General features: G+C 41.4%; 1 protein-coding gene across 11 annotated transcripts in view; it reads left to right on the forward strand.

Annotated features, from left to right (window-relative positions):
- CUX1 (cut like homeobox 1) overlaps positions 1 to 27061 on the forward strand; it is a 263293-nt gene that overhangs the window by 202035 nt on the left and 34197 nt on the right. For 6 of the 11 annotated variants that reach the window (XM_071765215.1, XM_071765217.1, XM_071765223.1 and 3 more), the window contains 4 exons: positions 13404 to 13706; positions 15173 to 15235; positions 17998 to 18186; positions 22984 to 23248. The exons of 1 other annotated variant lie outside the window; for it this stretch is intronic. In XM_071765215.1, the coding sequence (XP_071621316.1) occupies positions 13404 to 13706; positions 15173 to 15235; positions 17998 to 18186; positions 22984 to 23248 (820 nt within the window). The remainder of the gene's footprint in view (positions 1 to 13403; positions 13707 to 15172; positions 15236 to 17997; positions 18187 to 22983; positions 23249 to 27061) is intronic. 4 more of the 11 variants (XM_071765218.1, XM_071765222.1, XM_071765220.1 and 1 more) reach the window with 1 other exon arrangement.

Consider the following 27061-nt stretch of genomic DNA (forward strand, 5'->3'; position numbering starts at 1 on the left):
AGGCTTTGGTGAATTTGTGCAAGTTTCAGTAATGTTTTACAGAACTCTGTACCCTAGGTGGTCAAAAATAGTATCACTGTGCCTTTTCTAACATTTTTTTTTCTGTGTATTTCTTTCCACCTAAATGCTCTAATGCCCTTGGGTAGATCTGCCTTTTTAATGATTTATGTGTCAAAAGCATAGACCAAATCACATGGAAAAAAAAAAAAAAAAAAAAAAAAAGTTGAATTAGTGTCACCCAACTGCATCAGCATTTTCTCATTACAAATTTGGCCCTTATTTAGTTGAATTCCTGAGCATCAGAGCTGAGTTGGGCCATGTGCCAGAAGGAAGGCTTCTGTACAGGGATATTTTTTGATATACCTTCAGTGTATATATGACTCTTATTGGTCTGTTTTATTTTGGGGTCTCATGTTTTGACCGGGCATCCGTATGCCACTGAGACCAAAGTTTCTATTTTGATGCCATTGATTTCATAGCTACTCCCAGGAAAGCTGAATTTTTATTCACTTTTGCATTTATCCTCCATGAAGGACACACACTCTCTCTATAGCACATTAAAGACTTGCAAATACTCAGTGGGAAAAGGACGTGGCTTTTTGGTTTGTGTTTCTGGAAGGGTCGTCTTATGACCTAATGTGGAAATCTTCATTTGCCGATACAGCTGCGGGTGATCTCAGGGGATTTTGAATTTCCCTTTTGTTTGTCTTCCTTTCTGGGTATCATCCATCATTCCTAACCTCATGCTGCTTAGCAATAGTAAGGCTCATGGGAGTTGAAGAAAGGATTAGAGCAGTATAAAATGGGGAGCTAATTAGAGCTTGTTTCAAAATCAGAATCTAGCTTGAGATAATTGCGTATTATCTGGTGATTTAAAAACCCGAGATCTACTGTATTTAGATCAACTAAAATATGCATAAAAGCTTTATTTTCAAAATAAAACATTTGTAACAACAGGGAGATTACTTCTTATCATCCCTTGGGAAAGACAATCTGAAAAAAAGATCAGAATGTAATCTATGGTTTACTGTAGTTATGATATTAGCAGACATAATGTGGAATAATGGTAAATGCAGGGATCCTTCATATTTTTCTTTCTGTAATATACACTCCTGTAATATTTTTCAGTACAGAAGCTGCTGAGCAGGCAGGTAGTTAACTGGACTGGGTAGACCTTCCCATTTACCTAACAGGAGAAGGATGCTGTGGTGTTGACACAAAGTGGGAAGTGCATTCCAGGCTTTCACTCCATAGTCAGGATTCCCATCCTGACCCTCTTATGGGAAGAGCTCACAAGCCACATGGTGGCAATGGATAAATCCTTATCTGCCATTTCTCCATAGTTCTTTACTGTTTCCTTCATTATACTGCTTTGTTTTGGATGGGCAGAACTGTCTGAGATGCTGCCCCTTAGCACGTGGAGAGCTGAATCCTTATTACCTTGAGATGGCACAAGCTGTCTGTCCAGTGATGCTGACAGATCTTCCTTAATTTCAGCTTCAGTGTTGAATCAAAAAGAGGAGATTGCTTTGAAGGCATTTACTAGCATTCCAGGTTAATAAAATGGTATGACATGAAATGTTTGCAGTTAAGATTTTGTGGCTTTTAATAGCTGAGTAGCTGGACTGCAAGAATTCCTTGCATATAGATGGTTTAGATTTGATGACCAATTTTTGAGTCTTTGCAATTGGTTGAGAAGGTTGTCTCCCTTTGTGCTAGGTGCAAATCTATGTTTCAAGTCTGGAGCTGAGCAACTAAGCCAGCCCAACAGTTACCTTCCTGCTACCCCAGCAGCACACTGGTGCATACTGGGGAAGTTTCCACATTCTTTCTGTGTGGCTTGAGATCCCTGCTCTGAAGCAGTTGGCTGTGGCTGTCTTGATTTCAAACCATAGGATATCAGTTGGCTCCTCATAAGGGCAGCTGTTGTAGTCTGTCTGTAATGTGGGTGATCATATTCTGTGCCATTTCCATGACATTTGGACCATGAAAACCTTCCCGGCAGCCTTTTTGGTATCAGTAAAGCTGGGAGAATCACTGTCAAGGCACCTTACTGGGACCTGGGAATGTCCCAGTGTGAAGTCAGTGTTTCAAGTTCATTCTTCACATACCATTGCTTCTCATTGGTAGCCACATCTGGTCATTTCTGCCTCTTGCCTGAGTCTGTCCTCCCCAGGCTGTCTGGCATGGCCATAGTCCTTTGTCTGTCAGTGGTGCTTTGCAAACAGCTGGTATTAGTAGAGAAATTCCTGTCTTAGCTGTATTCATTTCTGGCTATTGAATCACCTGGTGATTAAACTCTCAGAAGATGACTCCATCCTCATTGTGGTCATAGCTTTACTGTTGTAAAAGTTCTAAAGTAAAATATATAATCAGAGAGTGAACATTATTTTCTAGGCAGATATTGCTTGCGGCTGAATTACAATGACAAAGCACCAACACACTTTTCATATTAGTGTGGCAAAGAGGAGACTCATCCTGGATTCTGAAGACAAATTTAATTCACTCTGAAGTGTGGTTACAGGCTCATAGCATTCGTTTTGGAGAAGTTACTCAGTCAAGTTGCAGCTATGTTTTATTTCTGTGGTTACTTTGGGAATGTGGGTGCTTTACACTCACTCCCCTTTGGTGTGGGGGAAAAGATCTCCAAGCAAGGAGCTTGCATTCAGCTCTGCTGTAGCATTTTGTCTGGTACCTAGTGCTTCATTCTCCAAGTCTTTATTTTTAAGAAGTAAAATTAATAAAGGAATACATTTTTATGCGCTGTGAAAAAGGGAAACCTTGCTGACCATTACTGCTGCTTCACTTCCCAGGCAGTAGGAGTAGCAGGTAGCAGAGTTGCTAAGAAGTGGATGTAGTTTGTGACTGTGTGCTTCCAGTGCAACTTCAGCATCCATCTGAGCATGGAACTTCCTTGCACTCTTAGCTCTCCAGGCTTTGTTTAAAAGAAACTACGTCTGTTGAATATTAGAGTTCTCCAAGTTCCACTGTTCAGCATTTCATTCCTCGTTTCATTCTTTACCAGCATTTTCTTTTCCCTCCACATGAGCAGCCTCCTTCGGGGAGGGGGCCCACTTTACCTCCACGTTTCCCCACTGCCAGGCGTGGGGGCTTCTCCTGCCAGCTGCTAACCACTGAGGAGCTGGGTGGCAAATGATGAGCTGATGTATTAGAAAGCCAAATATAAAAATAACTGGAGCAGCACTGAAATGCCAGCGTGGCCCTTGCAGTCGTGCTGCGGCGCAGGGGGACCAGGCAGCTCCAGGGGGGGTCAGGAGCCAGGGTGATGGCTGGGATCTGTCCCCCATGGGCTAGCAGCTGCAGAAGAGGTCAGAAAGGTTCTTCTCTGAAGGGAGCAGATATTTTTCTGTTGGTAATAGGAGGCTCTGGCAGCTGGCAGAAGCTCACGTTGGTCTTCTGGTTTCTTGGGGGAAAAGGAGGGGGCTTCAGGTCCCCCCTCCTCAGCCCCACGGCTGCCACCAGTGGTTTGGAGATGGCCAGCACACCCTCAGCCATCCCTGGGCAGCAGCCCAACTGCTGCTCAGCAAATTACAAAATGCTCCTTCATGGGATGAAAATTACTTTGTTTTCCATTCAAAGAACAGATAATGGGCTATTTTCCTTCCAAAATACCAGAGAAAAGGTGTGCTAGCACCAAATGCATGGGTTGTTATTCCCATCTCATAATGGGGATGGAACTAGGAGGCAGCTGTCTTCTCCACCAAGTAGCTCTGAAGCAGGGAAATAAACAGCCTGTTAGGCTCTAACAACAAGATCCTCTTCTGATTATAGTTACATATTACCTGATAGCAAATCATTCCTAAGAAGAAAAAATGGAGCATTACCAGAAAATTAGTAGATTTTTAGTTACCTTCTAGCCTTTCCTTTGTATAAGGGTGCAGCAGGAAAGAAGAAAAACCAGTGAATTTGTCTCACCTAATTCGATGGGCATTGGAGGTTTTAAATTTGCTCACAGACATCTAGAGAAACAGAAATGAAAGAATCCAGTGATTATGTTAAATCTGATAAGGAACACAACTTGCATTGAAAGCAAAACAGATTTCGAATCAAATTGAGCTAAAAGTGAAAATTGCAAAATATCCAATTAATAAACCTCCTGCAAGGAAAAAGTATTACTGACAACAAGAAATGTGAGATAGGCCTGATCAGTAAACATCCCACACTTCTGCTTCTCAGAGATACTGCTATTAGGAACTTAAAATGATGCTTGTTGCTTTGGCTTTATCTGTGATGCCCTTTAGTGGGGTTGAAGAGAGGGATTGGCTTGTTCCCCAGAATAACTCAAGCACTGTTTGATACCATTTACTGCCTTGCCAGAACATCACCACGGTGCTGTCAGTGCTCAGAGTTTCTCTGATGAGGCTGTCCCAGGAAAGTAAAGTGCTTTGGAGAGCAACTTTCTGGCAAAGTGTTCTCACCAGCTCTTCTCACAGCCAGCCCTTCTTCTGCAGAGCCCTTGAGATGGTCCCCTCTGGTGTCTTCTCCTGAGACATCCCCCCTCTTCTTGCTGCATGGGAGGTTGGGATGGGTGCAGTGGGAGCTGCCCCCTCCTGCTTCCCTCTGCTTGGCTTTGCAGACCAGGAGAAGGTGTGAGATGAGCTGCAGAGTAACCACGGTTGGGTTTTATGTTTATGTCTCTCTTGCCCCTCTGGAACTTGGGTCCTAAAAATAGTGCAAGTTTGAACTGGCAGATGTTTCATTTGTCCTTTACTAGAGGACCAAAATTAGCCTCTCATTTGGCACCTAAATAAAGCAGCATAGCTGCCTTTATGGGAACTTTGCAATTACTGCCTATTGAAGTTGCAACATTTTTGTTGTGTTTGATGGGGAAGGGTATTATGTAAGCAATGCCAGCACCTAAAAAATGCCACCACCAGACCTTGAGAGAGAGGATGAACAAGAATGAGCCCAACTGGTTTGGTTTGGGGTTTTGGTTTGGGTTTTTTGTACTTTTTCTGATCTGAGGCAGGAGGACATTTTCCTACTGAAAGTTTCATTTAAGAAAAAAAAGAAAAAAGAAAAAAAGTAACTTGGAAATGCTCAGAGAGCTTTCTATTGTAAAGGAAAAAAAAACTCTAATAAAAGGGCAGCTATGGTTTCTCTAATTTTCAGAGAAAAATCTGCACAGAATGCCTGAAGCTGGGTTAGCAGTGGGACTCCCCAGGGGCAACAGAAAGATGTTATAATCAATTACCACATCATAACACTGATGTATGATAATTACTGAGTGTTCCTCCTGAGATAGTGCAGCATTTGGCTGGGATGCGGCTCTTTCATGGTCCACTGCCTGATTAATATGCAAATAATAGGCTGATTGCATGATGAATGCAGAAAATGAGTTCCCTGATAACGTGAGCACCGAAGCGGGAAGATGATAAATTACTTTTACTGACTGTCCTACATTAAGTACCCTTTCTCAACAATTTTATCACAAATTAAGTAAAGCAGTATGGAGAGATTATGAGGATGTGTAAAATAATGTACCTTAATAGCTTTTATAATATTGTTGCGTGCAATGTAAATGTCATTTTGTTTCAGTACTTCAGCCGGTGCTCCTCCCAAAGAGGAGTGGGTTGAGTAGAGCAATGTTCAGGGTCACTCTGCCTCAACTGCTTTCTTTCAAGAGGAGGAACAACCCACTGTGCTGCTGATGTTAGATTGGACTTCTCTGCTGTCGGGAAGAAAGGCAGTGATTAGCCTCAGGTCCATCCCATATGTGTCTTGCCCACAGCAACTGAATGCCCACGTTGTTTAGTGGGGGAGATTTATTTAAATGCACAGTCCACATATGCACTCTGCTTCCTACTCAGGAGCAGAGAAGAGGTTAAAATCTCAAAGGAGGCTATAGAAATGCCTTCACACTCAGGCTTGTGACAGAGGAGGACAGTCGTGGTAACACCTTACAGTTAGTCTCTAAGGTCAGCAAGTCAACAAAGACACCATAAACTGCAGCAGAGCCTCTAGAACTCTGTTTCCCAAAAGGTATTGTGCACACATTTCTTTTGAATATACTTAAAATATAACTAGGTGGGGTTGTGGCATCTTGACTGATTGCTTTCATGACATATTTGTTTTAATATTGAGAAAATCTTTCATAAAGCTTCTGCACACAAGCTGTTTTAATAATAAGGTTATTGAAAATATTTTCCAGCAGACATTTCTAAATATTGACTTCTGACTAAGTTACAGGAACACAGAAAAATCTAAATATTAAATACAGATTAGCAGAGTAGAGCAGTGTCTTTTAAGCAGCCATGATTTTGCCATTAATCACCTCCTTTAAAATCTGATTTCTTTTTAGAAAGGGTTTTTTAATGGTTTAAAGATGATACCTGAAAGCAAAAAATTATCATTCAGCATGCTTCTGTGCAAAGGCCCTACTTTTGGCTCAAGAAATTACTTATAAGCAGGTCAACATCTGAAGGGGTTTTTCCCCTGTGCTTGCTGTGTTGAGTACCTCAACCTAAACCAAGTTGCAGGTGTCTGGTGGCAGGTGCCTATTTTTCAAGTCTGGTTTTCAGGTTTGGCTCCCCCAAGCCCTTGGGACAGCACAGTTGGGGTCCAGTGTTGGGCAAAAATGGAGGTAAAGGGTGGAGCCAGGAGAGGAATAACTTAAACTGATATGATGCTAGTGCTTAGCTATGAGACTTCACAATTTTAACATAAGTTTGGGCACAGTAGTGGGATTTCCAGGACTGTCTGAGGTGTTTGTGGCTGCACATTCATTGGTTGCCCAGCTTCTCGAAGCATTTTTAGATGCCCAGCTGTAAATCTCTCTTCATGAGTCCATTGCCAGCTCCCATCTTACTTGCTCTTTCCTGAGCTTCATCTGATTTCTTCAGATCCTGGTTTTGAGAATGGCTGAAAACATATTTTTTTAATACAAGTGCAAAGCTAACATAGTTATTGAGAATGCAACATAAAATTGCAACAATACCTTGTAATCCTTTAACAGTACCCAGAAGCAGTTTTTTTCAAGGACTTTTAAAATTTACCGTGGTCATTCAGATAGTTTTATGTTCTCCCATCACTTAATAAATACATGTATGCAGAATGCATAATTTTAGTATTGCCCCAGTGATTTTGGTGGTAACCAGAACTGGTTTCCTTTCCTTCCACTGCAGACACTCACATCCATCTGCACGCTTTGCTTTCCTAAAGGGGTTTTCTTTTGATCCCTCCCCCAGCCACTTAAAATTTCCCTCTGAGCCAAGACCCAAAATAATATTTCCCCCAAAGTTACAGCATTTGTCAAACAGGCAAACAAACAAAATCTCCACAGTCAGAGTGGAAATGTATAATCATAACTATAGCAAGTGCTTGCAACTCTTGACTGCACGTGCCTGCATCCTTTACATGGTTATATATGCACAGTGCAGGGAGGTTTGTGTACTCCCTACGTATTACCTTGGGAGTTTATAACTATAGGGAGGATCATTATTTTCATAAGCCACATTAATTTGCAAATTAGGAATAGGCAAGGTTCACTCACTTAAAGTATATCCACCAAAACCACTACCTGAGAGGAAGCGTTCAGCTTTCACATCTATTTTCTTTTAATTAGTCAGAAGAGGGATGTATTACTGTGCTGTTGCACAAATGCTGATCAAATTCAGTACATGGTTCAAACTTCCACTGCTTCACTGTTTGTGAGAAGAGTTGTTATTGTGCCTTAGAAGATACTGCAAAGAGAGCTGTTGCTGAAGGTAAAACTAGATAGAAGGCTGGAGAAAAAACCCTACCTCCTGAAATTTTCAGGCTCTGGGAATCAGAGTAACACAGTTGTCCTGAGGATGTTGCTGTTGATCAGCTGTGTGATCAGGTCCTGATTCCCAGGGCAACATGCACTGGGTTTTGGTCCAGAAATTGGATAGAATGGGCAGCCTGATCATCAGGGGAAACTGGAAACCAATCCAGTCCCAGTATGAGACACTTTGATCTCGGGCAACCTGCCAGGTCTGTTGTTGTCCATTAGCTCATCTGCATGAGGAGGTAAACACAGGCCCTGAAGTAGCAAATGCTCTTTTAAGAGGTTGCAGAGAAATCTCCTGTCCACATTTATCTGCTTTCATCTTCCTTACTAAGCTGCCAAAAAGGGAATGAGCAGAGCTGGGGATGTTCTCTGCCTCCCCGCTCCGCTGTGTGCAGGACGTGGTGGTTCTCACCCTTCCTCGGTCAGAAACTTTGGATTTGAGTGGTTTGGCAGAAAGCTGAAGCCTGAGCTTTGGCCATTCCAAAAAGTGGTGCATCAAACCAAGAGGCAGTTAAATTCTGTTTGGGTTCTTGTCGGAATGTCACAGAGTACCCTGTCATTTTGTTTTAGCAACTTGTCCTTCCAAATGCGCAGTTCGCCTTATGGCACGCCAGCAGTAAAAATGTCACTTACAATAATTACTTTTTGGTGAAAATGCTTGCTGACTTCCTACCTTCAAGCTGTTTTTTACACAGTGGGGAGATAATAAGAAATGACTTTATCCTGACTGCTCAAATGAACACTAAATGGAATTTAGGTTATTATTACTGCAGATAGAGGACTGTGTATTGAAATTTAAGTAGTGGATCAGATAAACTACAGAGATTTGTCTCTGAAAATTACAGTGGGTCTGCTTTTTCAATCCAGTTTGCTCTGAAACTTAAGGCAGCTGTTGTCTGCCTGCTGTCTTTAGAATATAATTTTTTTCATAATCCTTTTAGAGGCCCCTGAATACCTCTGTGTTTTGCATGGGCTTCCCCAACTTCACCGTGTTCCGTACCTTGTTCCCCATGAGTCCTTTTTGCAGCTTATTAGCTAAGCTTGTATAAACAACAAAGGTTGGGCAGTTTATTCTCCCAGCTGTTCCTGAGCTGCAAAAGTACAGAGTGCTCTTTCTAGGCAGGTGAGTGTGTTGGGAGGAGGGGATCAGTGCCTTGAGCTTGAGTTTCACTCATGCAAATTCAGATGTTCTTGCTCAAATCCTTGCTCTGAACTTGTGATTTATTTACAAACAGATGTGAAGTCACTTTGCTGCCGTGGCTGTAGGAGTTGAGGCAGGGTCTGAGCAAAAGTAGCTAACCTGCAGCTCTCAAAATGCTGTCAAGAAATTCCATGGGAGGAATCTGCCTGTGCTGGCAGAGAGCAGCGTGGTGCCTCTGGGAGTGGGGAAATGGTATCCATGTCTCAACACTGCTCCATCATTTAGATATGTCTGTAGAGGGGGATATATCCAGGACTGGTGTCAGGACATCTGTGGTTTTCTGGGGAGGTTGTAGCAGGCATCACCTGTAAGTCCTTACATCTGAGGAGTCCTGAGCTTTGGAAGGAGGTTTGAGGTGAAAAGTGTGATGGATCTGAGCTATGCTGCTGCTTTGGGATGGAGGGTCATGTCACTTCACTTTCTATGGTGGGAAGAGTTTGCAAAACTGGCTCTTCTTGATCAGTACCTGCAGTTTTGCAGAATGTAATTAAATGTCTCTGACTGCTGAGTTCATGCAGCTGAGTGGGTGATTCTGGGGAGTCTCCACTGGTCTGCAGGAGGGGAGATGAGTGCAGCCTGTGGTTCATTACACCCTGTGGGGATTTGGTCAGGTTATAATGGTCAGAACATGATCAGATCTGGTAGAGGAAAATGTCAGGGTTGTGCTGTGTTGAGGGAAGTGTTTTCCAATAATTTGCCAGCCACCAGTAGGATAATCATAGTTCAAAGTATTCTATAAGCAGTGTTCAAGCATTTCAGGACCCACGAACAATATTGGGGACTTAACCCCCACCATATGGTCACAGCTCTCCCTCCTAGATGTTTTCATCAGCTGTGAAATAGCCAGCATTGGCATTTCAGTTGTTTTCATGTTTTAGCTATGAATGGAAGCCAATTGCACTTGCCAAATATTTCTGATTGCTGGCCCATTTATGCAGACATCACTTCCTAGTACTTGATTTGCATTTGATTATTATTTTCTATGCTGCATATTTGAATGTGCCTTTAAAAACTGGTTGGAAGTTCCTAAGTTCCCCTATACCCCAAACACGGACTTTCTGAATGAATAATATAAAATTACATGGTAGATAGAGCCTTTGCCCTTTCCTGACTCAGTTGCACTTGCAGCTCTGGAAGATTTGGATCACTTATTTTATTTACACACATTTATGGTGTATTTCAGTCTTTAATGATGTTTGTTTGTGACTTTCCTGATCAATAAAAATTGTCATGTTAAACTGATGGGTGGTTGTCTTCACATGCTCAGAACCTGATGGGCACCATCTTTCCACCCAGATAGTTTGGAAATCTTTCTCCCATCTTCTACAAAGCACAGGCTGTGGCTCACTTCTCTGCTACCTGAGACCTGAAGAATTCCCAGGTTCTGCAGTGACTTCATCACTGGTGGTATTCTTGATCTTTCCAACTCTTCCAGCATCTTATTTTTGAAGCTTTTAAGCTTTTGTTTCAGGTTTTAAACTGGATACAGGCTGTTGGAAAGCAAAATGCAACACCCCTTTTGTATAGCAAAGTTTCTCTGGAATTTCTTAAAGGAACTGAATCACTAAATGGTGGGTGTGGGGTTTGCAGGGTGTGCATTGATACCCACAGCCTGCTCTAATGCAGTTTTACACTCCTACTGACAAGATTATTTCTTATTAAAATAAACCCTTAAATTAAGCAGTCGTAAGAAATTAAATCACTCTTAAGTTAGTGCTCTTCTTCAGTGAAGTCTGAGGTTAAAAAAGCAGAATGCATTTGAAAGGGAAATTTTTTTCAATGTATCATTTTCACTGGAAGTGTTCAATTGCTACTTTTGAAATCTTAATGTGTATTTTTCAGATGTCCTGAATTTGTTCCTTTGTCCTGTGAGGAACTTGGTAGAAATGAATGCAGATAAATTGTTTCATAAAACATGTGAAATAGCTGTGGATTGACAGTTAATTCTTTGATAGTGAATACATTCAATTTTCCCCTTTGTTCTGTCAGCAGTCACTTGTGCTCTAAATGTCTATTTAATTTTTAAAGTAGATTAACAGGGAATGTTTGTATTATTTGATTATTGAATTGACTTTTCCAAATAATGGATCTTTTCCTCAAATATTTATATGATCTGGAAGATGTTTTTCCATAAAGGAAAAGTGCTAAAATTGAATGGGGAGCATATTTTGAGTTATTTGTAGTATATGCACATAATGCCTCATCTGAAATCACTGTACACTTGCCTTTCATTGAGGGGGGAAAAAAAGCAGTTTGTCATCTGTACTGCCTTCCAAAATTAGATTCAGATAATCCTACCTTTTTGAGTAAATAAGCAGCAGATTGGTCTTTAAAATGAAATTCAAGTAAGCTCTTGATGTGTGATATAAAAAATAAATAAGCTAATATGTGAGCAACATAGAGTATTTCAGTGATAGATGATAATATAGATTACCTTTGCTGTTTACATAATTAGGCTGGGCAGGGAGAGGGAGAAAGAAGCCTTAGTAAATGCTTTTGTTTGGTCCTGTGGGCTGGGTTTGTTTTTTTAAATTTTCTTTTTTTTCATTTTGAATTCCTTTCGGTGTCTTGGTGTGGTTTGCAGCACACGGATGAGGAATTGTCTAGGAAATCTGCAGCTGCTCCAGTTATTCAGTAAGATTTGTATAAGCTGGCACAAGGGACAAAATTAGAGGGAACTTGAACCAATGCTGTGTGGTTTATTAGCTAGGCAGCCATAATTTTGACCTTGCTGTGGGTTAAAGGACACAGACCTGAGAAGAAATCTGTTTATCATGTAGGGAATTCATGGCATCCCTGACAGTGTACAGTGAACAAGATGGATGATCTGCCAAATTGGTCCCTCGCATGGGTGAATCAGGGCAAATTTACTGTACAATTCCTTTGCTGCTCCTGATACAAAAATAACATTTGCTGGGTTTTATATTCAGTTGTATGATGACCTGGGGTGAGCAGAGAAAAGAAATAAGATTTGTAGGATCCCTGTTGCCCTCAGGATTTATGTGCACCTTGCTTTCCTTTTATGTCTGCCTCTTCTGCATCTTTCATAAAACACTAAGGAAAAAGTCCAGGTTCTTGCTGTGAGAGAGCAACTTTATGTAAGGGTGTCAGGGAACCTCTCTTAAATGCAGCATCCTGAAAGCTTCTAATGCCTTGAACACAATTATACTGCCTGTCCTGCTTCATTTAAACCCTACTTTTACCTACATAGCATTTTCCTTTAGTCTTTAGGATGTTTCCATGCCACATGAGCTGTAAATTCTGTAATGATTTGACAGTATTCTGGATAACAAACAATTGTGAAAAAATAGTGAAATTTCCTATTACCCATCCCTGTGGTAGTGATGGGACCTGACCCTGCAGAGTGACCTGCACTTGTAGTGGTGTTGCAGTGCCCAGGAAAACAGAATTCTGGTGGGGAGAGTGAAGTTTTTGATGTAGTCTGGCCTCATCCATATACAGCTGAGACTCTTATAAGCTCCCTCAAGAGATCTCAAGACGTATCCACTGATGTATGAATCTGAGATACATGTCATTAACTGTGTCAGGTAATGAGATGTGAGCCAGCAAGGAGGAGGAAGCAATCCTACCAAAATGGGAAAGAACTCTGGATGATGGAATTGATCGTGCTCTTTATCATTTGAAGGGAATGGTTCTTCTAAACCACATTGCTGCTTTTAAAAATGTTTAGACTCTACCCTTAGTTGTCTGGATTTTCTGTGTAAGCTCAGTTGGTACTTTTCATTAGAGATAAATGTGAATTTATTAGGGGGGAACAACATTTTGTACAGAACCTATTGTTGGTGGCAAATTAAGAGACTGATAAAGCTTTCTTTTAAATGAAATATCATCATAACAGATTTGCATGACTCCTGATTCATTCACCATCACTTATGTTGGATTCTTAAACATGTTAATTGATACAACAGAAGTACAAATTCTGTTTTAATCTTGTTATTTCTGGGCAAAGAGAAGTGCAAAAATGTGATGCAAGTGATAAGAAACCATATGAAATCAATAGCACTCTCAAGATGTAAAGTAGTGTCAGCTGTAGAAATATATATGCAAATACTGTGAAAATATTGTGGAGAGCAAAACTTTGAGACTTCCTGACCAAGCAGATTTCTTGCAACCTTACAGACTGTTGCACTTCATTTTCTCCTGATTTTGATTTCTATTTGTACATCTTGTATTTATCTAGTATCTTGTATTTATAAGAAAGCAGAGATGACTCAAGATAAAACTGGAAAATATTTCTGTTTTTAAGAAGAGGCTCTTTAATAACCAAGTCATAACAAGTAGCATTTTACATAGTTAGGCATTTCTTTAAGCAGGTAGAATATAAATGAGAAGGAAAGTTAAATATCCTGCAATCAAAACATTACAATTATGCTCAAGTGGGGGCTTTTTTTCTCTTTTTAATTACAGAAAGCACTCCAAAGACTTCTGCCAGTTGCAGTCCTGCTCCTGAATCTCCTATGAGTTCCAGTGAATCAGTGAAAAGCCTGACTGAACTGGTACAGCAGCCCTGTCCTGCTATAGAGACAAGTAAGGATGGCAAATCCCAGGAATCTAGTGAGCCACCTGCTTCTGAATCCCAATCTACAACACCTCTGCCACTGTCGGGCCACTCTGCACTCAGCATCCAAGAACTGGTGGCCATGTCCCCTGAGCTGGATACCTATGGCATTACAAAAAGGGTCAAAGAAGTGCTAACAGACAACAACCTTGGTAAATCACTTCATTCTCATTTCTTGACTGGGAATAAAATGCAAGTTCATGCTTTTATTTTTAGGCTGTATTTCAGTAGATGTTTTCGAGAATACTTGGGTTTGACTCTGGCCTGAGCTTTAATCTGTTAGAAAAGATTTTTCTTTGCTTTTAAAGAGGTAGAAAACTCCTTTCAGATTGTCACACTCTACTTAAAATGTTGTCTTGCTCTTCTTAAGCTCTGCTCCTGGCTCACCAGCCAGATACTGCTCCCACCTCCCTAAATAGTCAGGCTGTCAAGACCAAAAAAAAAAAAACAGTGAGATCTCCCTTTGAGAAATTCTGTTTTCCCCATGCCTAGAGATCCAAGGCCCTAAGAGCTTTAGGCACAGGTGAAATAGAGGAATCCAGCATGAGTGGAGAGGGAGGTGCATCACAAAGAAAAGCACAGCCTGCCTGTAAGGCTAGGAGGGGAAATTCAGACTCAGCTAACATTTGGATGAAACTGTAGATAAGTGTATGGGGCCATTTGGTTATTTTGCTGAGAGGTGCAAAGGCTGCTTTTGCCTACAGATGAGTTTTTGGGTGTTGAATTAAGTGTAATATTGATATGGCTCTATATTTGGAATAGTCAAAGGGAATAATCTGATCTGAGTATGGGAAATCCACCCTCAATACTGCCACTGTGCCTCTAAATCACTAGTTTTTCATGTTTGTAAAACTTCCTTTCCTCACAAGGCATTGGGAAAGCTGTGGGAGTCCTTTGAAGTGGAAAGCATTAGGGCTGTTAGTACTAGTGGGAAGTATTAGGGTTGCCCCTACCTGTATGTGCTTCTGGGGCTTAGCATGGGATTCATCTCACCTGCATTAATTGTTCAAATAGATGTCTGAGATGGTTGGGATGAGTCACTCTCCAGAAAAGCTTCTCTCCATTCACTACAGATGGAACCAAAAAGATAAATTTAGATTTAGACTTCTGATGATACTTAAATGAGAAGAATTCCAACCATATCACCTGAACATCATGACTGTATAAGTAAAAACTCCTTTATTTTAGCATGTAAAGAATCCCTCTTTTTTACTAGACACAGAATCATATGTTATTACCCTAGATTTTTTTTTTAAAAGGGGAAAAAATAGTGTGATGGGGGAGGTTGAAAGTTCTCATTTAACATAATTTGGGAAAAAAGAAAATGGCCCTGACGTACCCTGCATGAGATTGTATTCCACTGAACTCAGCAAAATTACTTGCTCTTGAACTTGCTTGTGGGCAGATTGTGATTGCTTGTTCAGTGGACATAATGTAGAGATAAAGCCACAAGTTAAGGTAAGGGCTTGCCCCTGGTTTTTGGGCAAAATACTGTTGAGTGCTTTACCTGCTCTGGTGTTCCAGAGAGGTTTGAAAAAGTATTTTTTTTGTTTACATTTGCTTTGATGCCATTTTTACTTAGTCTTTTTTATTTCCCATGATTTTTGTTTTCCTACAGTGTGGCTGACAAGCCTAAAAAGCAGCAGAAGAGCCAGGAAATGTGCCCCAAACTCTGCATTAGGTGTGGAACCAGTTTCAATGTCTCCTTTTGCGCCCTCAGTGTGCTGGTGCGCCAGATTGATTCGGTGCACAGATTTCTCTGTCTGAGGCCACAGGGCCTTGTGAACCTGCCTTAGGCAACTGGTGGTGGCTCAGTTGTTCCATTATCATCAGCCAGTAAAGGCCATGGTTGTGCAAAACCACTCCAAGATCTGTTTGATGGGTGTCTCCTCCCATGCCTTTTAGTGTTTGTTCAACTGTTGCCGTTTTAGCAAACGGTGCTGGCAGAATTAACATTGAGGTGTTGCTAAGTGTTCCTAGTCCCAAATGTCACAGTATTATCAGTGACACCCTGTTGGGCTCTGTTGGTACAGAGGGAAGGAAATGCAGTGAGCTATTGAAAGAATCCAGTTGTGGGCATTTTGTAGAAAGAGCCAGGACTGACTGTGAAACCGGCGTAATTTACAGAAAGTTTTGTCTGTTAGGATCTGCATCAGTGGGAACAGGCATGAAGGATATCAGGGGAAAAGATGGGGAAAATTAGCAGGAGTTTAAGGAAACCTGTGCTTAAAAATACTCCAGTTATTAATAGCTCTCTGATGAGCATGGAGTGTGATATACCTGCCACCTCCTGAGAACGATTTCTAACACCTTCTCCGTCAGCATGGGAGTCTGTCAGGTGTTTGATCCTGTCCTGACATATCCTGAGATAAAATAAATGACACAAACATCTTTAGCTTTGTCCCTAACACCTAGAGAACACAATGTTAGCTCCTTCCATATTTGCTTTTTTAATTTTTAAGCTGTTGTTTGAAGCTCATTTCATTTGGCAGCATTGCTATTGCCTGCTCTAGGCTGCTTCTTTCTGACCTTTTTGCTGATTTGTGCCAACATTCCTCTTTGTGTGGCCATACAATAAACTGGACCAGTTGGTCTGAGTCAAAAGTGGCTACTATATTCTTGGTAGGTTGGTTTGAGTCAGATCAGCTCACTGCTCTGATCTACTGTGCAGCCAGATGCGTGGTTCTGGTGGTCACACTGGCCCTGCACAGTGGCTGTTGGAGCTCCCTCAGCCACTGGGAGAAGTGATGCTGGAAGAAATGCTGCTCACTTAGCAGCCTGAGCACAGCCTGGCCTTAGAAACTCTGGGAAATTCTTAAGGAAAGTTATTCACAAAGGCAAATTAAAAGACTTTTGAAGTGGCTTTCCTGTCTTGCAAGTCACTGGCAGGTTTAAAGGTAAATGGATAAAGCTTTAGTGATGTTTTTAAATACCAACAGGGAGGACATGAACTCTGCAATGATCTAAAATTGGCCCAGAATTACATCTTTTGTCTGATTCTAATGATAATGAGGGTAGTTGAAAATCACTTATTATTTATTTAGCAGACTGCATGTAACCCCCATTCTCTTTTCCCCTTTCTCCCTTTCATTATCTTGGCTTCTTCCTTCAGAAGCTTTGCAGACCCACCTACCCCATGCACCTGAAGGGATGTTCTGCAGCTTATAACTACTGCATTCCCTTTCCCCATACAGGTGAACAACCTGAGCAGGACAAATGTTTTGGGCTTGTTTTTAAAGAGGAGGAGGAGCCCACAGGAGGGCTTTATAGAAGTAAATATTTTGTGCAACTTGTTTGTGACAGGACCAGATGAGGCTGTGAGGTGTTTTAGCAAGTGCAGGGATGTCCTGCAGAGCTGCACAAGTCCCCACGCACGGGCAGTGTCCCCTTGGGATCTGTTTGCTGCCACTGCCTAAAACTGTTGGCATTGCTGCAAAGTGAAGGCAAAAGCTTTCTGCTTTGTGTTAGAGAGGGCATTCTAAAGCTACAGAGCAGACATGAGACCCTGAGGCCTAAACTTGGTCAGTATGGAAAGATCTTTGGGTTACCTTGAAAATACATGGTAGCTGCACTTCTATTGGAAATCACTGCCCATGACTCAGATGACTTCAGGCTCTGTCTTAGTAACAAAAGCTGCTGCATATCAAGGCAGTTTAGCTTAGGAGGAACACTGAAGTGAAGGGCTTTAGAAAACCAGCTGTATGGTTGGGTTTGAACTGCACAGGCATTTTCCACAGTTAGATCTTAACTGTGTAAAACTGGTGTTGCTCAGGCACATAACAAACACTGTATGAAAAACAGGAGAGGTTTTTACCTTGCCAGACAGTAACGTTTTGAAAGAGAAATAAAAATAAGTATTCTTAACTACAGGTATCATAGAGGCTGTAAAAAAAAGCTGTTATATTGTGAAATGCAGTTATCTCTAGTTGGTAAGACACAGGACACCACAGGTAGAACAGCACAGAAAATATGTACACGTGTCTTTGAGGACACTTAGACTGTTGTTGGATGGGGGTTGCTTTGGTCTTGGTTCATTGATTGCTTGAAATGTTTGGATTGCCCTGTTGGAATGAAGCTGTTGCACTACCCTCCTGCATAAGAGCTAAGTAGCCTCACTGCTCTCACTAGTTGCCTGCTTAGCTAAAATTTTGGTTTATTTTTAATCTCATCGATTTTATTTTTTGCACACTGTTTCACTATAAGGTCCTGATCCCTAAAGGTGTTGTTGAGCTCCCCTCTGCCACAGTCAGACCCTAAGGATTAAAATAAAGCTCAGTAGTTACACTTTTAGTTGGGGGGGGAGAGCTTTTATTCCTCTGAAGGTTTCTTTTGGGTTTCCAAGCCATTCAAAATTTACAAATGATCTCGTAGACATGCTCTGTCTTTGTAGTTAGCCTCATCTCTGAGCTGAGTGAACTCACACCATTTTCAATTTCATATTAGGTCAGCGTTTGTTTGGGGAGACAATCCTAGGGCTCACACAAGGCTCTGTCTCAGACCTCCTGGCTCGCCCCAAGCCCTGGCACAAGCTGAGTTTGAAGGGAAGGGAACCCTTTGTCCGAATGCAGCTGTGGCTGAACGATCCCAACAACGTGGAGAAGCTGATGGATATGAAACGCATGGAGAAAAAAGGTAACTTGGAGCAGACTGCTGACTCATGGCTTCTGTTATTTCAGAGATGACTGGCTGTCTTTTATCATTCTCCATAAATAGTAGAGAGGCAGCACTGATCCAGTATTATGAAGGTTATGCAAAAGGACTTCGTGACAGCTTTTTTGTAGCTTTATTTGATGTTAGCTCGAGCTCAAAAAAAACCCAAACCAAAATTCAAAAAACCCCACACCCTGAATATTCACCAGCTGTCGTGAAATCATTGCAACATTTTCCTATAGATTAATTACTGAGGCCCTGGTGTATCACTGATAACTTGCCTTACCAAATGAGAAATGTGAGTTTGGGAGCTGGCTTTGGCTTATTAGTTAATAGTGCTGCAGCTGGTCACAGATGTTGGGCTGGAAGAGCTGTGCATTGATTCCTGAGAGAGCTTCTTGCCAGTCCTGCACTGATAGCTGCTAGGAGGAAAGAAAAATGCAGCCTTTATAAAAGGATATTTGGGAACATTTAAATTTGTAGCCTTTATAGTGATGGGGGGAGGTGGTTGTGTTAATACAGGCCCACACAAAATGGTCAGTTCATGAGTATGTACCTGTGAAAGAGCTAAGCTGTTACTGAGTATTGTAGCAGGGAGTCTATCCTGAAAGTGTATCCTGCTCTCTGTATTTTAAATTAATTACTAAAACCAGTGGTTATTCAGAGCCCTGTTTCTAGAATGTTCATGTGATTTGCCAAGAGAGACTCTGAGGCTGCCATTATCAGCAGTTAACTAATTAATGATATCTACATCTCTCGAGCTACCCCTTAATGATATTAGTACAGACAGCATTAATGGTGTGCCCTGAAAGCACTGCTGTTGACTGATGTCCTGAAAGCATTAACACATTTGATCAAGAACTTTGTGATTATATTAAAAACTGCAGTGAGGGAGCTTCTGGGAAAATCCTAGTCTTCCATGCTTTTAAGAAGAAATTCAAGTCCTTGTCATAATAACCAGTATAATATAATTCAGTGCAGTATCTTATCACAAATTGTGTATGATCATCTGTGGTAAAATCCACTTGGGTTTCACACTTACAACTGTAAACCAAAGGGAGCCATGATGGTTTTTGTTGTATTAGAAATATGGCAGAAATAAAATTGTCGACTAGCTGGATGTTTATAGCCTCAAAGAGAATATCACCCATAATGCAGGAAAATAAAATAAAAATAATTTAAAAGTAGTACTGACAATATCATCTCCAAACTATTTTCTAAACTGGATTCTTATCAAATACTGTGCAATACATATGCTCTGTAGATGGCACCTGAATAGAGATAAGGCTATAAATCATTTGAGACTGTACTGAGCTTCTGAACTATGTAAGTGCTGTCCTCACAGCAGAGCACTCTACAGTGAATTCAACCCTGTATTTTCTGCAAAATCCTTTCATGCAGGTAAGGGTCCTGTGATTTAACCTTATAAATTGCTCTAGAGCCACATTAAGAATTTAACTTTTTCTTCAGCTAATGTCAGTTAAAGAACAATGCAACTGCATCTGCTACCAGTGAAACATTATTATCAATTATTTCTCTGCCACATTTTATTAAGGGAGTAAATTAATAATCATGATAAAAGTGAGCTGCATATATCTTCTTTTCTGTTCCACCAATCTGAAGTTTGTGCTATAAATGTCCATTTTAAGAGGCTCTGAAAATTTGCAGCCTACAGTTAGGTAACCTCTTTGGAGGAAGCTGAGGGTTCACTGTCACTGGGCTGAGACATTCTGCACCCCCTTTTCTGCCTTGGAAGAGTTCATTCCTCTTTCTTACAACCTCCTGGTATATGTGCTGCTGAAACATCATACTTCTCACTCAGCAGTACTGTTGTCAGGAGAAAAAGTAATTCCCTTTATTCCCCCATTATTCCACTTTTTAATAATCTTGCTCAATACCACATGAGATAAAAATTATATTAAAAAGGGCTCTGTTTTACCTCAGTGGGCAGTTGCTGGTTCTGCAGTTGTGTCTGCTGGGTCTCTAGGCTGAGCCTGTTCTAGAGAGTCTTCCCAGAGAGGCTGGCATCAGCAAGGGGAAAAAAAAAATAGTAAAAGGGGATAGAGGTGGCCTTGACAGGTGGGTTTCAGACACAGCTCTAGACCTTTGCCCACATTACATTTGGGTGTTGCTTTTTTTTCCGTAGCTTTGCTGAGAGTTGGAGACCAAACATAGAAAAATCAAGCTTCTCTGAAAATCTCAAGTGTGTTTGTGACTTGGATCCCAGTTTGAGCCTTGCTGTCACTGCAAATGTGCTGAATGATCGATCTCCTTATGTTGTCTACACATAGCACATATGTTTAAAATAAGAGTTAAAGAGGAGAAGCTTTTATAAACGTCATCTAAAGTTTCCAGAGAGCACAGTTAAAGCCTAAAGCTTAGGTGCTAGTTCAGCACATGGCACAGAGCCAGGATTGTGCCTTTGGCCCAATGGAATTTTGTTATGATAATGTTTTATCCTCCAGAAAAAACAATTGGTTATGACAGAACAGTGGGACATCCTTTTTATTTCTGTGTCAAGGAAATACGTGTATTTCAATATCAGGTTTTTTTCCATTCACATCAGTGACCCAAATAAGCTGTTGCAACTCTTGTGGGGCTGTTGTGGGGTTACAAAGCAGAGATGGGCAGAGGGCATGAGATTTTTCCCAAGCTGTCACAGCCTTGTGCTGTCCTTAAGAGTCTAAAGATGGGATCTCTGACCTGTCATTGGAGAGCATTTGGAGAAAGCAGATATTCTGAGCATCCTGCTGCATGTGTCTCTCACATCAACTCAGTTTTCTGACCAAATTCCAGAAACTCCAGTTAGAGATAGCCTAAACACCTTTTACATCTCCCATGTGAAGTTTTGTTTTGTCTCATGGTCTCCTTTAAGTGGCTCCATGTTGCTGAAGTGATAGATGGTGTCTTTCAGCCCTCTTGGTGGAGCTATCAAAGGAGACAAGGGAACCTTGTGTATAGTTTGCATGTAAATGCAAGTTTGAATAACACCGAGTCTCTGAGATAAAAGACCTTATATAAATGTGAGATTATGTTGCTGGAATGATTAATTCCATGGTTGAAAGTTGTAGCAGTTCCTAGAAGGCTGCAAAAATAAGACCAAGGGATCACCTTGCAGTAATGCATTTACCTATGGTCACTTCTTCATCATGGTCGGAAAAACTTAAATAGAAAATTTTTATATCAAGTTTTTGGTTGTTTTGTTTTGTTTTTTAAATCAACTTTGCTTTTCTGTGTGGTTAATTCAAAACCATGCAGGGCTGTATCACAGCAGTGATGGATCACAAGCAACTCATGTTCTGTTCCATATCAGTGATCTTACACAGCAGGCAATCCACAGCTAATTTATCATATTCAGGAAAAACAAAATGAGGGCCATGCAGATACCCCCAAAGGTTACAGTTTGTGTTCAAAATTCACTTTGATGAGACTAAGACGTGGTGTAAAAAGGTCCCAGTGGTTGTAGCACCATGAAGACAAGATACTGAAACCCACTGGAGACAGGAAACCTCACCAATCCTCAGGGAGCTCTGCCAGGAGCTGGCTTGTGTGAGAGGAACATTCAGCATTTCAGTTTATTTGATTGCACGGAATTGTTATTCTTTGTGCACCCTCAGCCTAAAGGCAGAGCTGTGAGGAGAGAGAAATAAATTTTTCTGAAGAACTGGTTTTGAAGAATTTGGTTGCTGACCAGTGTGATGTGTGTCCCACACTGGTCCCTGGCTCCAACTGGAGCTCCTGGCTGATGTGATCTGGAACCTAATAACTGAGGTTACCAAATTGCAGCTCTTGAACATCTAAACTCTGAAATATCTAAAAGGTATTTAGCATGCCAATAAATATTTTATTGATGAGATTCATCTATATCTGCCATTTTCAGCCCCCTCATTAGCAATGCTTGTGCAGGATACTGCCAGGTGCAGTAAATCCCACCTCTCTTTGCCCGGCATAAATCAATCAAGTCAGTGACAGCATTTACTGGGACTCTTTCCTTGCAGGATTTGCCAGGATAATTCAGTCCCTGTCGGGAAGGAGTCAGCAGTGGTATCACAGGCATCTGCCATCAGCCTCACTGAGCTCCATCAGTGCAGCAAGACCTTTCTTAAAAGTATATAGGTTTTTGAGAGAGCCCTGCATACCGGAGGAGGATGCTGTGGGCTGTTTTTCTTTCATAACCTGTCACCACCATAGCAAAGATCTGTAGGAAAAAGCAGCCAATGCCTGTCGGGTTGTTCAGCCCATCACTGGGATCTCTGGGCTCCGGGCGCCATCGTGTGTTGGAGATGTGGCTGCAGCTGCCTTCAGCTGCCACAGTCAGAGTTTTCATTCAGAGACCTAAAGTGTTAGGGAGACCTTAGTGTACACCTGAAGTGCTGAGCAACCAAAATCATTAAAGTTGAACTGAAGTGCAGCTGTCCTCATCAGGTGCCTATGTGGATATTTGCCACTCCTGAAGGAGTGAATCTGGAGTAAGTGATGTTAACTGAGCCCTGTACATGTCCCATGAAAAAGCAGAAAACTCTGGCAGGTTCCCAGGTGATTTGCTGTCTTTTCTTTCTCTTCTTTTTCTTGCTTTTGCATCCACCCCACATCTGCTTTCATCTGCCTTCCGATGATGCCCCTTCCATTCTGTTCTCTCCACACAGTTCCATTCCATTCTGTTCTCTCCATCCGTGGAGCTGCAGCCTTTCATCTTCACATTTATTCCACAGCTCGGATGCTCATTGATTTTGCATTTTGTATTCAGCTGGGGCTGATCCTGCTGCACTTCTCTTTCAGCCTACATGAAACGGCGGCACAGCTCCGTTAGCGACAGTCAGTCCTGTGAGTCCTCATCTGCTGGCATAGACTACAGCCAGGGAGCCAGCCCACAGCCACAGCACCAGCTGAAGAAACCCCGGGTGGTGCTGGCACCAGAAGAGAAGGAAGCTCTGAAACGAGCCTACCAGCAAAAGCCATACCCATCACCAAAAACCATTGAGGAACTGGCTACGCAGCTCAACTTGAAAACCAGCACCGTGATCAACTGGTTCCACAATTACAGGTATGAGTTCTCTCAGGAGCCCCACTCATAAAGGATTTATTTTATTTGGTTTGGCAGGGTGCTGCTCTGCTTCAGCAGACTGCGTCTGCTTCCACTAACATTGAGCAGTTGTACAAAATGAGTGGTTTCGACAGCAGGGAGGTTCTAACTAACAGTAATGCTAATGCTCCAGACTAATTTTAAGTCATCCCTGAGGAACAGCTATGTTCACAGATTGATGTAAGTAGTGCTTTTAAACAGAAAGTCTCCCTTTTGGAGTGGGCGTTGATTTGGCGATGTCCACTAATGAATATTTATAAATCCCATGGCAGTAAGCAAGACTGGTCTCTTACTTGCATAAGCATGCTCACACAGACATACACTTGCATGGATACACACACACACTGCTATGTCTTGTGTGTGTTACACCTGGGTCACTTACCAAGTGGGGTGTCCTGACCAAAGGGGGTGCTTGGAAGTCTCCTCTGCTGGGTGGCATCAGCACTGCGCTGCTTTCCTCATAAATATTCTCCCACCTAAAAGCAAAAAGATGATTTTCTTTTAGGTCTCTGAGCTCTGAAAACAGGCACAGTGCAGGCTGTATTTCTGGGAAGCTCTGTGGAGTCCCAAAGGGCAGAGAGCAGATAACCCTGAAATCAGATGTGGCCGCAGATTTGTTGCATTGTTATGATTAAATCATTGAGTCCTGCTGAAATGAAATAAGATGTTGGTCTCTTTAGTTCCTTTTTCATATTAGAAGGAACCTTCTCCACATTTGAGATATTGAAGCAGGTTTTGGCTTAGAGACACCAATAAAAGGAAGCAATTTTGGAATGACATAAAAGAATTGTAAGGATTTGGGTGAACATAACCAACTGTGCTTGGGAGTGGGAATCTTAGTGCAGCAGACTTTTCTCCAAGAAATTTGTGCTAATGAATATAGAACAGGTACAGTTAAGATACCAGATTTAAAACTATTCTGCCTCTTCACTCAGAGGCAGTAATGTTCCTAATTAATCCAGATTGCTAAACTTGTTTGTTTTTACAAACTGCTAACATTTAAAGGGTATTTTCCACTTGGGCCCTTCTCAGCTTTTAACAGGGAAGTTACTGAAGCAGAAGCAGCACAGTTTAATGACATATCTCAGAAACATTATGCAAAATAATCAAACAATGTTTATAGTAATATAAAATTTTAAAATTATTGCCAACGAGTAATCATATTTATATTGAATTTCATTGACTTGAATTCACTACAGATGCAGCCTCTTTCACTGCTCAGAGTCCTCCAAATGCAGACCTCTCTTCCCAGTTCCCACTTCTAGGCAATTATGCAGAAGTTGGAGGAATGCCTACGAAAATATGTTCCCTTCAGCCTGACAGCAAAATGTGCTGTTCTCACTTAGGCAGATGAGTGCAGGAGCTCTGGTGGCATGTGTCATCTTCCTCATTATCATCAAATCTCCTGTTCAGGCATGCTGTGAGAAAGCGTGACAAGTCAGGATTGATCAGCACGTTTACCCACACCAAGCTATGCATTAATGTAGACTGGGTGCTGACAGTTGTATACAAAATAAAAAAAAAATGTATCAACAAGGTGCTGTGGACTGGTGGGTAGCACAAGCCTCACAGCACTGAGTGGTCTGGACCTGCTCCCAGATGTGCTGCTGAGTCTCCAGGACTTTAATGAAATGTTTCAAGCCTGTTTGGAGCTCTGGGTATTCTGAGCAGTTGCCACCACTGAAAAATCAAAACACGTGCCTGTTCTTTTCCTCTGTGCAATAATTTTTTTTTTTTTAGCTTTCATGCATAAAGTACTCTTAAATCATTTGCAGGATTTTTCAGAAGAGGTACAAGCTACATGTTCTTCCAGGGCAGCAGGATCTGACTGTTCTGTAGCTCATGTATTATAGGAAGTGGGTAGTCTTCCCCCCTTCAGGCCACACTCAACTTTATTTATCTCTTCTAAGTTCTTCCTAAGCCATTTCTTTTCCAGACTCCAGTGTTGATACAGAAGCAGTTCTACACCTCAGATCATACAAATTTTTCTTCAAAGTAACTTCAGGTGAGGCAGGGTACAGATTTGGACAAGTTTGTCTTCCTGTCTCTTGGGAATCTTGCAATTATACTTTTCCCTTAAGATTCAACCCAAGTGTGAAGGCTGGTACAAGGAACTTCAACATCTACCCCAGGAGATATCTGATTATTTGAGTTAAGCTGATAAATACCTACAAGATGTGTTGATGTCATGGCCAACACCTTCCACTGAGAGGAATGCTCTCTGGAATTTCCTAGCTGCTCTCACCAGTTCTTCTTTACAGTAGGGATTTAATTACTGTGTTAATCAGGAGACAGAGTAGATCCCAGAAGCAATATTTTGGGTATGAATTCTGGAGATTTCAACAGGCATCAAACCTGTGTTTTGCAGGGCTGTGGTCAGAAACTCAGAAACCATGTCATCATTCAGTATCTTGCTGGAGCTGAGGTGTTTTAAATGCAATGCAGGCACACAGCTATTACACATTTCCTCCTAACTTGGAGAATGTTACAGAAGCAGCATGTTCTGGATCAATATCCATGCAGGGAGATTATAGGCATAAACAGAGCCTGATAATCAATGTTGCAGGATGCATGCAATTAGTGGTAATAGAAAATTAATGTTAGCACCTGGGGTCTTCAGGCAAATAATACTCTCCTAGGGAAAATTACAGACCCCCTAAATCTGTCAAAAGTGTAGCCAGCAAGTGCTGCTGAAATATTCTGTTGCCTTTCAAGTCAATAATATCATTAGCTTCAAAAGCAGTATTCAGATGGTGTTCTTCATTTATTCTATTTTTTTTTCCATTGTGAGCTGCCTTCTTTCACACACTTAGGGAAAATGAAAAATTCTGATAGCCATCAGCATTGGGAAAGCATTTCAGTTGTGATTTGCAAGATCATTAGCTGTTCTTCCTGGCTAAAGCCAGAAGTGTTACCCTCACTCTGAAAGATAAAAGTTTTGCTGAAGTCTCCCTGTGTCTATAGTCTTGTCCCTGACCACAGGTCACTGATGTTCCCTCTTGGATGCAAATTAAGACCTGAGCAGCAATCAGCACCTCTCCTACTGACAGAGCAGTTCAGAGAAAGAGTTTGCCCTAGACCTTGATTTTTTCATAATCTGTTTCATGCTTCTTGAGGATATTGAGAGTTTCTAAACCAAGAAGGAACAGGAAGGAAGGAGGATGTTAAGTTCCAGAGGCAGTGTGGGTGGGGTATTATTGCACCCTTCAAGTCGTAGGGGCCACAGTGGGGCACACCAGACAATTTTAACTACACATGGAGTGCATTAATTCCCTTGAAATGCACTGCTTTCCTTGTCACTATTCATGTTCTGAAATGGATTTTTTAAATAAAAAATGAGGCAGAGGTCAAACTAGCTCATAAACTGACAACCTGTCAAAAGTCTGTGTTTCCCCAGAGCAGATTCAGAGCAGTGGTCTTGGTTTCATCTTCATTTCTCCTTGGTGTCCAGAACATGAAAGGGGTTGTCCAGACTTTTTTCCTTGTTTGTTTTTTGTTTATGCAATTGGGGCTCATTTCTAGCAGGAATATGAACTGTTTTGTATTTACAAGACATTTTCTTTTGGATCTACTAGAAATGTATTCAGATTTTTTAATCGACTCTTTTCTGGCCCAGTGTATTGTAATGTTTCACCTTTCTCATGTCAGACTATAGTAGGAATGAGAAATGGCAGAGATTTTTATCAGTGCATGCAATTATAAGTGTTACTTAATATCAACTTTAAAAAAATGGGAAGTACAAACTTATTACCTGCATAAAACATGTATTTTTGC

Source organism: Heliangelus exortis, chromosome 21, assembly GCF_036169615.1.
Source record: "Heliangelus exortis chromosome 21, bHelExo1.hap1, whole genome shotgun sequence".
Classification (NCBI taxonomy): Eukaryota; Metazoa; Chordata; class Aves; order Apodiformes; family Trochilidae; genus Heliangelus; species Heliangelus exortis.